The following is a 12,831-nucleotide window of genomic DNA, read 5'->3' as shown; positions in this document are numbered from 1 at the left end:
TTGAACTTACAAAAGTGGACAATATTTTCATACACTTGGGATAATTATAATCATTCAATAATTTTTCATGACACACATAAAATCACAAGAACTGCCAAGACTGGATGATTACTCTATATAACCCAATAACTCGAAGTTCCACTGACTTACTAATGCTTCTCACAGCTCTTATAAAATCTTTAATGTTTTTTTTTTATGAGAGCTGTTGTCAACCACCTAGATTGGAAGGAGAGAGGTATGAAAATTCCCAGGCCATGATGAATCCTGAGTATTTTGCAACAGTAAGCACTGAGTTCTGGTAGACCACAGTCTCTCTCTACTCTGAAGGGATGATAATAAAGCATAGATGGAATATTTACAATTTTTAGGATACACTTACTAGCAGACCAGCTGTAACCATTTCTCTTTTTATAAAACCTGTTTTTTAATATCACCTTTTTGTAGAAACATATGGCAAAGCAAATAAAACTGTCTTTTTAGTAAACAAAAGAAGTTTTTGATAAAAACATATAAAAGACAGTTTTATCCGCTGGATGATATACAGGTACCCGTATACAAGCTTGTATACTAAACAACAAAAGAGAAGGTGTATCTGAATGTTACAGGTCTGATGTAAACACAGAATAAAAATAAGAACAGTCAAAAGTGACAATACATTAACTCACTCCATCATGCCTAATTATTGCAGCATATATGATATAAAATAATTCAAATGCAGAAAACATCTGCTTATCTTCAAAACCAGGCAAAAGAGATCTCTTTGGAAATGTATTTAAATTAATAAAAAGCTTCTAGCCAAGATGTGTTACATTTCAGCCCACAAAAGAAATTCACAGGGAGATTATAAACTCCTGAAAATAGAAGTTTATAATGACAACAGACTGCCTTCATTACAGTGACATCAGCAGAGCCACTGTAACACATACCACTGCATTGGTATTTTCTTTTTGTACAAGTTTACAGTAAATATTTGAAGACACTGAAAAGGTTCATGTGCAGCTTTTCCATTAAAGGTGTGCAGTTCATCAAACTGATAAATAAATATATTTCCTGAAATGTTTTAGAAAAAAGACCTTTGACCTAAATATGTTGTGTGCACACTAGTTAACCATATATAAACTAAAGATTCTTAAGTGCACTATGAACTGCAGACACGAATGGCTTTTGAAAGCTCAGTAATTTAGTTGAACGCACATTAAAAATTGTTTAAGATGTTGCTTCCAGTTTTGTCTGATCAACTTCATTTCTTCTCAGAAAGAGTTTCACCACTAAGTTCTACATCTAGTGAGGCCTCTTCAAGAGATAGCTTAACATTAGATACACAAACAGAAGATCCAGGGGTAGCTGTACAGATAAAGAAAAAAAAAAAGTATTAGGTTTTACCCTTAAGAATATCCATGCTAAAAAGCATCAAAAGCAAGAAAAATGCAAGTTACCTACCACAGAAACACACAGAAAGCTACATTAATGAGATCAGAAATGAAACGGGATTTTGTTCTAGAGGCCCTCAAAACAGCACAACTATCCAAAAGCAGACAGTGTAGCTGGCCAACAGTTCAGACTGAATATACTACTGATTAAATGCATCATCATGTTATTGGCAGCTTCAGTCAGAACCTAGTCATGGAGCTCTATGGCAGATGTTTAGAAAACATCTTAGAAATTCTGCGATTTAAATAAATAAATTTCCTTTGCTTGTCTTACTTTGAGATAGCTGGAAATACTGCCATACTTCAACACAAACCAAAATGCCATGAATTTTCAGGCCATAGAAATTCTTTCAAACACTTCATAGAATAAGAGAAAGTAACTATTAGCACAGTTTTACTGCTAAAACTATTGAGTTCTTGCTGACCCGTAAAATGATCCCACTTATATCATACACAGGGAATGTTAAAAAATAGCTGCCCTAAGAATTTATGTAATATATAAGAAAGATCCTACTGCTGGAAATAATGTAATGAAGTTAGCCATTCTGCCTCTGACAGAAGTTACTTACATAAGGTTGGTTTCTCTGTTGCTAGCCTTTCAGGCAAAGTTTCAAGTGGTGTTGGTTGAATTTTTGCAGGGGTATATGTATTTAAAGAAATTTTTCTTCCTGACAGTGGAATCATGTAAGCTGAAGAAGCTGAAATGAGGGGGGAAAAAAAAAAAAGATACACATAACTAATAATAAAAATACTCTCACCTGAGCAAAACGTCAAAAATAGTAGCCACAGAACTGTGTATCTGTCCAACAGTATAGATGCCACAGTTACACAACCTGCAGCTCAGCTACCGATTTTTGACTCTAGTGTCAAAACATCAAAGCATGAAAGACAAATCTAAAAATCTCCCTTTTACCTCAGAAAGTGACACAATAACTTCATGCTGCTTAGGCAGCTAAGCCAAATTTCAGGAACAGCTGCCTTGCCAGAAGACTGGCAAAAGCACTAGTGCTACTTCTCATAGGTTATGAAGATTGCACTGCAATAGGCATTTAGTCCACAACACCTATGAAAAGTGCATACAATAGATTATGCTCTAGACAACTTCCAAATGTTATAGGAAAGCAGAAGGAGAACAAAGCACCTATGGCCCCAATGTGTCAGGTCTAATTTCCAACCACTCCTTTGTAGAAAGGTGAAAACCAAACCACCACAGAAGTATGATAGGTTTTTAAAATATTTTTTCATCCTCTGTAGTTCTGAATTCTGATATGATTTTGAAGAGACACGAACTTCCTAACCAGTGTAACAAAGCATTTTAAATAGCTGAGAACTTTGAAATACCTGTAAGCCTCCCTGTGTTCTTTTTCAGTAACATCAGTTGTCTTAAATTGCTTATCTTCCTTCTCAGATATAGGCGGCCTACCCTATCAAATTAGCTCTGATTAAAATCTAAATGGTATAAAACTAAAATAACAGTAAAAAAGGAAAAATCCTAACATCTAGGTAACCTTTGTATGAGTACTAGCAAGTACAAATTTTCTGATCAAAGCATGAGTCTTTAGGCATTTCCTCAAGAAGAACAATTTTCAATCACTTGACACATGAATTACAAGCATCCCAATATGTGGTAAATCTGACCTAACTGAAACTCTTTCCAAAGACACAGCAGTAGAATCACAATGAGAAGTCATCTTCCCAGAGACATGCAGATGGATAGAACTCAGTTTGCATTTCATTTCAAGAACACTTAAACATTAAACATACAGCACAAACTACTAAAAAACTAAGTAACTGCAAGACACTTCACAGGAGAAACCCCAAGTAATATTGAAAGAAAGAGGAAGTAACACAGTTTTAAGATGTAAAAGGCTTGTAAAAGGCAACACTACTCTGCTGAGGTTACTGCCAGTACAACAGTACAGTATAAAGCTGGAAATACTCCATGCTCATTTAAAAAGCATTCCTTGTAATTCAGCTGACAGTGTGGACAGTACAGAGAAGTTCTTAATGTGAGGAAATAAACCAATTACGACTTCATTAAATGCTTAATTTACTACCCCAGTAAACAGAGACATCACTTCAATGAATTATTACAGTGTCCATACTGCAAAAGGATACTGCAAAAATTAAAATTATGGTTTATGTACATATTTCATTTTTTAAAAGCACTATTCTTAGTTTACTTGTTAGCTGTAAAATACCAGAAAGATTAACTACACAATATTTAACAATTTAAAATGAACATAATTACAAACTAAAATCAGTACCTGTCTCCTGTAGATTTTCCCTTGATGGAGCAGCAACAGATGCAAGAAATTCATCCACCTGCTTCAGAGACAAGGAGTTGTGTAGAGTTTCCAAAGGGCAAATAGAAGGCACCATGGAATATAGTTCAAAACCTGAAAGAAAAATAATAAAAAAAAAGAGATTTCCAAACATAAGACAGGATTTAAGCTATTGCACGGGCAAGTATTAAACCATGATAAGACGTACTTATTTTAAATCAGCACATGCAGACATACTACTCTTGAAATCGTGGATGCTAAATATTAAAGAATTTGGAACAAGATGTGCAGATTTCCAGGATGTGCTAAACTAAAGGTACCATTTAACATACCATGGGTTACAAATCCCATGTACACATAAAGTGGTCTTCAAACATTACAACTGTGCTGTACTCCCAAATCAGTTCGTGAAAGATGACTTTCCTCTAAGAAAAACTTAGTAAATCACAAAAAAAAAAAAGTCAGGATATGGTAGTATTTCTCCTATTCATTCTCATACCTGGCACTGGCACAATACTAAATTGATAACTCGCTCATGAAGTAAAATAGGATAGCTATGTTGTCAACTGTTAGCAGACAAGACCTAAAAATGCTACAACTTCCAAGAAACAGATTTGCAGAATTCACGTTCTACCATCTTCAGTATTCTGTGAAAACAAACTGTTGCCTTAAATATCAAAGGAAAACCACTGTTAGCAGTTTTGTACCTTGAGGTTACATGTTTTAACTTTATAAGACAGATTTACACCTACCTTTATGCATTTAAAAACAGTACTTAAAAGACTAGAAGTTTCATATATTAGAACAGGTAAGTATAGCAACCCAAAATCTAAAAATTTATTGGACTTTGCTTTTCTACATTAGTATTGATCATACACCAACCATGTATATCCATATTACTAACATACTAAAAATCATTTAAACGTCTTGGCAAAAAAAAAATTGCAGTTCTCTGAAGTGATGCAAGTTTGATAACTCAATGAACAGCTCTTCATCCAATTGCATTTCAGAAGAGGAAAATATGTCCATTAGTGTTTTTAACATACAGCTATAACATTACAACTTTGCAATTCAATATTGTAAATTTACAGTTGCTACATTTCTTTTAAGATATTTAAATGAAGAAACAATAGTGAATGAAATAATGTTTAGAATTTCAGTTCAAGGTACATTTATTAAGAGATAGGATTATGACTGTGAGCTGTTCCTTCCCCTAAAATAATAAGCATCAGTATTCCTGTGATATCCTGTGTTCCCCATTCACTCCCCCCTTAGTGCTTTGCATAGAGAAGTAACTCAACAAAATTTCAACCCCCAAATGTCTATTTACATTTGGATCCGCCTTGGCCATACTCAAATTTGAGGAACAGTCGCTTCAAATATACAATCAACTGAAGTGTACTTATGTCAGCTTCACTTATATTACAAATAAAATGTTGCATTTCATGGAAGCTTGGTTTTCATGTACAAAAGAAATACCACCACATACTTAATTTCTCTTTTTCTATAAAAGCAGTAGCTAAGCTTCAGTGTAAGCACTTACATATTTGGCATACATATTAATATCCTAAATAAGTATGCATGCATGCAAAGCGCAAACCCTTTCTTTGCATTACAGTAAAATAGAATATTTATCTCTTCACCCTGACAAAAAAAGTCACTATTACTTGAATAAGAATTTATTTTTTTAATTTTGCAAAAAGCATAGTGGGACAATGTCAGGTTAACGTTTTAATAACTCTTACTGTTATAGTGCAGTGTTACAGAAAACCAGAAAGAAATTTCAAAATACATCCATGCCGTTTAAAAAATGAAAATAAAAAAAGTCATCATCTTTCAGGAATTTCCCTTCCACAGATTTTTGTTCAGTTTTGACAATTCTGCTATCAGACAGCCATATCCCAGCATGTTGTTGCAGTATCTTTGCATCTAAGGGATATGACTTAAAAGATACCCTGGAAATCTATCTGCAGTGTTTTATTTGAATATTTTATGATAAATATTTTATGATGTTATGAGAAATAAATTTAAATTTTAATGATGAAGCAGCCTGACAGTATCCCTTTAAAAAAGTAATTTCCTGCAAAACTAACAGCCTTTGAGTTTTGGCCATATTTATTCTTAAAGCACTGTCCCCATCAAAAGGCAAGACAATGAAAGGGTTAACGCAGCATCTCAAAAAGCCACTCTGCTTACATTTAAAAGCTATAGAGACATACCACTGGAGCCTAGAAATTCCACAGAGGAAATGGACCAGCACCTAAAGAGGTGTGGGTGTTCTGCACAGAGGCCCAGAAAATAAGGTAAAGCACTGTGAGAAGATACTTTTTTCACCATGTTCCTTGAACTAAAAATGGGGGGGTAGTCTGAAATGAGTTAAGAGGGTGTGATAACAACATAAAAATAAGAAAAAAACAGAGTGAAAGGGACAAGGAGAATCAAAATGATAGTCCAGAGGACAGACAAAACAACATCAATATGTTCTTATGTTAGTAGAAAACCCTTGGAAACCTGCAATATACTTAAGTTTCATAGGAGCTCATAGATCATGCATTAATCTTGCAAAAGATGTGTGGTAAAACTGCTGTATTAAATGAATCAGAACAATCAATGCATTCATTAAAAGCAATTTCGATCCTTTTTTAAAGAATGCAGTCACAAAAAGATAGTGCTAAATGGAATAGAAAGTAATCATATTATTAGACACTGATGCTCAAATGCAGTTTTTACTTTCTGACCTTGTATGTTTTGGAAATACTTGGTTTGAGTCTAAAGACAAAAAATGGACTTCTAACTTTCCTATTTGAAATAGGACACTAGAATTGGCCTTTTAGATCAAACACAGTTTTAATGGTATTAATTCAGCCTTCCTATAGCAATTTCCCTTCAAGAAGCACTGCAGTGCAAAAAGTCACTACGGATTCCAAATGAATATAATAAAGGACTACTTTGCTTCTCAGCAAAGCCAAACAAAAACTCAGTCTTTTTTTTTTAACCTTGTTTCTAAGCAAAAACATTTTGAATCTAACATGAAAATGCTGATGTTTTCCACTGCAGTTTCAATAATATCACCATCACTGTACTCAGCCAGCAGTCATGCACATTTTAAAACTGCAATTAAGAAATCTGGAAAAGCTACATTAAGATCTGGTGGATGCTGAAGACCGAGTCTGGTTTTCATGAACAGGATACATTTTGGGCCTGTTTAATCATGTAGAAAGGTAGGCACGAAATATTTTGCTGAGGAAGAGAAAGACATACCTCTGTCCTGTGTGTTAAACCAGACTTTTTTGTAACTATGGTAGACTGAAGACAAGTTAACTCTCACTTTTGGAAGCTCAAGAGGTCAATGTAAGCAACAGGCAGCTCTCTTGCTGTGATTTTTAGTGCAATATTTAGGTAATTTGCACATCTGATGAACAAAGAAGTATAAGGTACAATAAATTTTTCTCCGATGACAAATACAGCATAGGAATGGAACCAAAGCTTTTTATTTTTTTAATTTAGCATCACTTCAAGAAGATAGTCATAAACTCCAGTTGTCAATTCAGTGATTTATTCTAGAATCAGGAGGCTCAGGGAAACATCTCAGCAGGAGAAAGACAAAGAAGAAGCAGCAGCTATCAAGAAGTGTATCAATAAAGATCAGATTTAATTCTGTTTTTATCTTGTACCATACAGTCTGATCACACAAGAAATTGGGAAGAATAATTTATTACAGAGATCATGATTAACAGTAGCACTTCAATTTTTTCAAGGATTTTTCTAAGGAATGAATTTTGATGTTGTATTTATACTAATGAATGGTAAAGAAGGGGTTTAGGATATCTAATGATTACAAATATATTTGGAGTTGTGCTTGAAGTTAGGAACGACAGACGGCTGGATGATATTGTACACCCCATATTTGAAATAAAAATAAAAGGGATGAAGCAAGGAACCTTTTGTTTTCGTTTTTGTTTTTAAAATAAAAGCAAAACGTACCATTGGTTGGGTGTCGAGCAAATGAGATAGAAAACCTTTTAACAGCAGAACCGCGTGTGGTGTCTGAGAAAGAGAAAAACAGGTACCTGAAATTTGTAACAGCTACCAAAAGAGGGACATTTTAAAAAAGGAAAAGAAGAAGAAAGAAAAAAAGAAAAGATGAGAAGGTATTAGAACTGAGTGGCATGCAGAAGGGACCAAGGAAAAGGGCTAAAATCTAAATAGAGGTTAAAAAGAAGAAAATTTGGATTGTTGGTAACTACAAGATGTACAATGAAGTGTATGAAAACAAGCAGAATGAGCTGGTGATTCTGGCATACAAGGTTATATCAGGTTAGAGTCGAACACTGAGTAGTGAATTGGGGGGAAAACAGCATGAATACTGTTTCACCTCAGAGTTATAAAGGTGTGCTTTGGCATTTTTACATTCTGAAATCTAGTGAGAGAGTTTCTTCTCTACCCCAGATTATCCAAAACTAAAAATCTCCTGCTCCTTTGTAATCCAAACCCCACGAAAAAAAAGGTCAGGAATCCTAAAATTTTCACCGTCAGTATTTATTAGTTTATTATTTCTTTCATTTCTTGTATATGCTCGAAGTAATTTATTTCATTTCAAGATCAATAAGTAATGATAAAACCCAAGGTTTAAAATCAGAAAAGAATTTCAAAACCAAAATTTTAGTTTACTTTAAAAATGCACTTGCTGAAATCTCCTGGCACATATTACAAGTCTGTGAGCTAGTGTTCAATTCAAGACAGAAACAAGAATTAACTGTGCTATTAAGTTAACGTAAGCAAGCTACGGGCAATAAAGAAGCAATAGAAACTCACACAATTAATACTAAGGCAAAGGATTCTAGGATTCCATTGAAATCAGTAACCTAGAACTTATCTTTAGAAGTTTAATGTGGCACATGGGTTTGTGCGTGCATGTGCGAGAGTGTGCACATACCATCTATGAAGCCAGAAGAAGTCAGCTTTTTACGATGAGTACGAGCATAATCCTGTAGGTTAGGTGCACTTGAAGAACCCCCGAGCACTGAGGTGCTAAACAGGCCCGCACAGTGAGACCCTGATGGGAGTTAGAGAAAATACATACAACAACCAGGTGTTCGTCCATTCACATTGGGGATGCATGCAGCATGCAAGCACATGGCTCTTACCACACAAAAGGCAGCTTTTGGCAGTGCCTTGGACAGGTTCACAATATGCTTGTAATGTCAGAGTGGTACTTGTAGGCTGAAACTATCATAATTTATTGTGCTTCTACTCATGACACAGCACCCTCTGCTATACGTGCAAAGAGAGGATTGGCTTTAACAAAGTGAGTTCTTGTCCTGTTTTCACTTTTGGTAAAGAAAAGTTACCAGTTAGCATCAATGTAAACATAACCAAAACAACAAAACAAAACCAAGATGATGATGATGTGAAAGTTGTGTGTTTTAAAACCTGCAGTTCTGAAACAAATATAAAGTAGAAAAATACTGCTCATTGCTTTCATCCAAATCAACCTTTGAGATGACAGGCTGCAATGAAGTACTTGCGCATTTCCACAGACTTAATATGGAAATATTTCCTTTCTAACCCCAACAAAATGTTAACCAAAGTGGAAATACTCTATTTGTATTTCAGCTACTGTCACTGACAATGTTACAAATTGAAAATACCTAAAAGTTCCACCAAGTTTAGCTTGACTTTCTTTCCTGAGAAGACTTTTGTACATCTCCATGCAAGTGAGAGTACTTTTGTTATAACTCATACATTCCTGCCACTAGGATGGGAGTTTTAACAAATCACTGAAAGCCACAGACAGAAATATAAAAATAACTTTTATAATCATCAACCATAAAAATTGAAATTTACATACAACAATGAACAAAATGTAAAAAAAAAAAGTTGCAATTTTTTTCCGTTAGTTTTTACTACGAGTTGAAAGGAGAAGTGGTTCTTCACTAAGAACTTATCTTTTACATTTTAGATAAGTAGCAGCAGATTTTTTTTGAAAACCAACTATCTATCCAGTTATACTTCCTTTCATTACTTTTAATGACCCAGTGAGGGGAAACATTACTAGCACATGTGACCAATATAAACTGGTGCCTGGTCTGTGGCAAAAGCCTTTCACACCAAATCTAATACCTTAATCTATGCACAGAAATACATCAACTTCCACAAGCCATATTGTGTCACACATTGGCAAAAGGAAAGTTGTTTAACTAGCAAGCACACAATAAAAAACATGACTTTGATAAACAAGAGCACCTGATGTATGCATTTTACTAAGGGAAAAATATAATAGGGAGAAAAGTATCACAGAAATATTAGACACACAAAAAATACCGATCTTTACAAAGAAAGGAAAAGCTACTTTTAAGTTTATGCATATAGCTTATGCATTTTCTACACTTAATTTTTCCCATGAAAAGACACACAGAAAAAAATGCAATATTGATTTACAGGAGTGCAAGATTTTGTATTTTTGCATATCAGTCATATGTATGCCTGTTTCAAAGAAGCAACAGAAAAGCACCACTTGAATTAAAAGAATTTGAAACATCTCATTGAATTATAGCATGATTCATTCTAATGCTGAAAGGAAGAAATTGATTTTAGGAGAGGGAATGTATGCAAAACCCCTGATATTACCAAGAAACTTAAGGTTTGTTCTCCATTCCCTTCCCCTTGGAAAAACACCTTCAATTCCATCAATTGCCCACCTTAGGAAACGTTAATTTTCAAGAAAAGTGTTTTAACAGTTTCCAGTGCAGGCCATTTCAATCCAAAAGATTCTTGCAAAAACTCAGTCATGATCTACATTATCTTAAAAATCTACTTTATGTTAAAAATAATCCTGTGTACCTGTTGCGAGCAGTACAGAGTCAGTAGTGTGAACAGTCTCAAACAATTTGCTCTTTTCAGTTATGATTTATTTAAAAAGTTTTGCTGCAGAAAGATCGTCCGGTTCATAAGCAGACAATATATTATTGATAATAAGTACTACTGGGTCCTGTTAACATAAAAGCTATTCAAAGAATGTACAACTGTACAGAACAATGGGCAGATGAAAAGCTGCTAACATCAAACAAAATTTCAATTGTAGGCACATACCTAGACCACTCTGCTTTTGTTCCAGAATAGTTCTCGGTGTTCGTAAGTTACTATTGCTTTCTGACAGGACCTGGATATAAAAAACAGAAAAATAAGGGAAAGTAGAACAGCAGCATGAAACGTCCATTTAACTTGATACAGCAGCCTGTTTCAGACAGACAAGTGTTAATAAGCTGTATGATAAGTGTTAGTAAAAATATGTAAAGGAAACATGAAAGATCATGCAATATCCCCTTCTGAAGGGAGTCCATTTCACATATGAGTTCCTTGCAATGAAGTGGTGCAAAGCAAGCATTCAGAATGAGACAGGACACAGACCAAGACAGATATGAGAACAGACATTTGAGACATTTTATTTCATTTTACCAAATGCACTCTCCTAAACTGCGCCTGTATTGAAAAAAGGAGGGGAGGGAAGGAAAGACAGACAAGCTATTGAGGACACCATACAATCACTGATCCATGCACGGGCTCAATCAGTGTAATCTTCAGATGCTCACAGCCTTTACTGATATAAACTTTTCCTATGTAAATAGTTTTAGAATTTTCCACAATAAAAAGAAATTATGAAAATTTTCAAAGAATAAGGATATGGTTAACAGAACACCATCCATTGTCATACATGTGAACAATATCTCGACATACTAAACAAACTTTAGATCTTCATTGGTACTTCAAAAAAATGTACTTTTCCTTTTTTCCTGCCTTTCCCCCCCCAATATTTAGAAAAATCTTCAAAATATTGTACAAGTCAATGGATGATGTACTGTGTTGGGAGTTTCAGATACCTCCGGATACAGAAGGCGAGAATTATTAGTGCTAGAGTTTGTTCCCTGCAATAGTTAATACCAGGCCACTGAAAATATGATATATGCAAAACAAGTTTTGAATAGCAATATGAAGTACCAAATAAATTATTTTAAATGGTATTGGTTGCAATTATTTTTAAAAAGTTTTTCAATTTACCTACCACCAAATTAAGCAATGCTGTTTTTAAAGTCTTAAAGGACAACTAAACCAAAGCAGAAATCTGTTTCATTAGGCAGTAGACTAAGTCTTTTTTACAGTGGTAACATTTGCAATTCCTATAAAGAAACCAAATTTTTTAGGAAAACATGTAACACATTCAGTGGAAAAACATGCACTTGCTCTTTTTCCCCCAAACATTCTCGGGAAGTAATTTTAAGAAGTGGAAGAATTTGCTTCAAACATAATCCATAACAAGGGATTAGATGTCCTTAAAGACAGTTGGTTGTTGCTTGGAATGCATAATAATGTTTAATGAAGTAAAGTTTAAAAACCTGTTGCCATGAGCCAAAAATACTGGATGTGAAAGCCAATGATTTAGGGGAGACAGGGGAAGAAGTGATTTGTTCCCCTGATCTGCGTCTTCGACGCCCAGTACCCACACCACTGGTGTAATGCAGCCAGGTACCAATACACTCTGGGCTAGACACACTCAGGGGGCTCTCTTCCTGGAAGTGAGAAAGGGGGCAAAAAACAGCAAAGCATGCAAAGTTAGATTCAACAGAGCCAAATGAACAGAAAAGAAAAAAACCCAATCTGCTTGCACCCTTTTATTTACTGCTTTTAAAACTATTAAACAGTGAATAGGGAAGAGTAATATTACAATATTAGGAAGTTATCAGTTGCACTTACATCTTTTAATCCAATTATATGTTTTAATACAACACTTCGATCAAATTTCTGGTAGACTAATTAGTAGATATGAGAGAAAAGTAATTGTTATCAATAATTGATTCATAATTTTAAGAATTTCCCACCTGTTGGAAACAGAACATCTGTTATCCGTGACATACTGTTTAATAGTTTTCCCCCTTTAAGTACATTAAACTTTCCTATTTATTACTTAATAGTTTTCATTTCTAGGCTATAACCTTATCTAAAAAATTCTCATTTTTAGAATCGCCTTTGAGACTTTACAGCTGACTCACTGGTAGTAGCATCAACCTAAATTTTCCAAACTTAAAAAAGCCGTAAAAATGATCTGATGCTGGACACCT

General features: G+C 34.5%; 1 protein-coding gene across 2 annotated transcripts in view; it reads right to left on the bottom strand.

The window, feature by feature from the left end:
• Positions 1-1,220: 1,220 nt before the first annotated feature.
• PPIP5K2 (diphosphoinositol pentakisphosphate kinase 2) overlaps positions 1,221-12,831 on the bottom strand; it is a 38,920-nt gene continuing 27,309 nt past the window's right edge. Inside the window, exons 24-29 of one of the 2 annotated variants that reach the window (XM_009574588.1) lie at positions 10,808-10,877; positions 8,652-8,771; positions 7,700-7,762; positions 3,698-3,829; positions 2,000-2,128; positions 1,221-1,344 (exon numbers count right to left, since the gene is read on the bottom strand). In XM_009574588.1, the coding sequence (XP_009572883.1) occupies positions 1,241-1,344; positions 2,000-2,128; positions 3,698-3,829; positions 7,700-7,762; positions 8,652-8,771; positions 10,808-10,877 (618 nt within the window). In that variant the 3' untranslated portion in view covers positions 1,221-1,240. Of the gene's footprint in view, positions 1,345-1,999; positions 2,129-3,697; positions 3,830-7,699; positions 7,763-8,651; positions 8,772-10,807; positions 10,878-12,108; positions 12,283-12,831 lie in introns of both variants that reach the window. The other variant, XM_009574587.1, reaches the window with a different exon arrangement.

This window comes from Fulmarus glacialis, unplaced genomic scaffold, assembly GCF_000690835.1.
Source record: "Fulmarus glacialis isolate BGI_N327 unplaced genomic scaffold, ASM69083v1 scaffold563, whole genome shotgun sequence".
Taxonomy (NCBI): domain Eukaryota; kingdom Metazoa; phylum Chordata; class Aves; order Procellariiformes; family Procellariidae; genus Fulmarus; species Fulmarus glacialis.
Note: the sequence above shows the minus strand (reverse complement) of the source record. Positions and strands in the feature narration are given on the sequence as shown.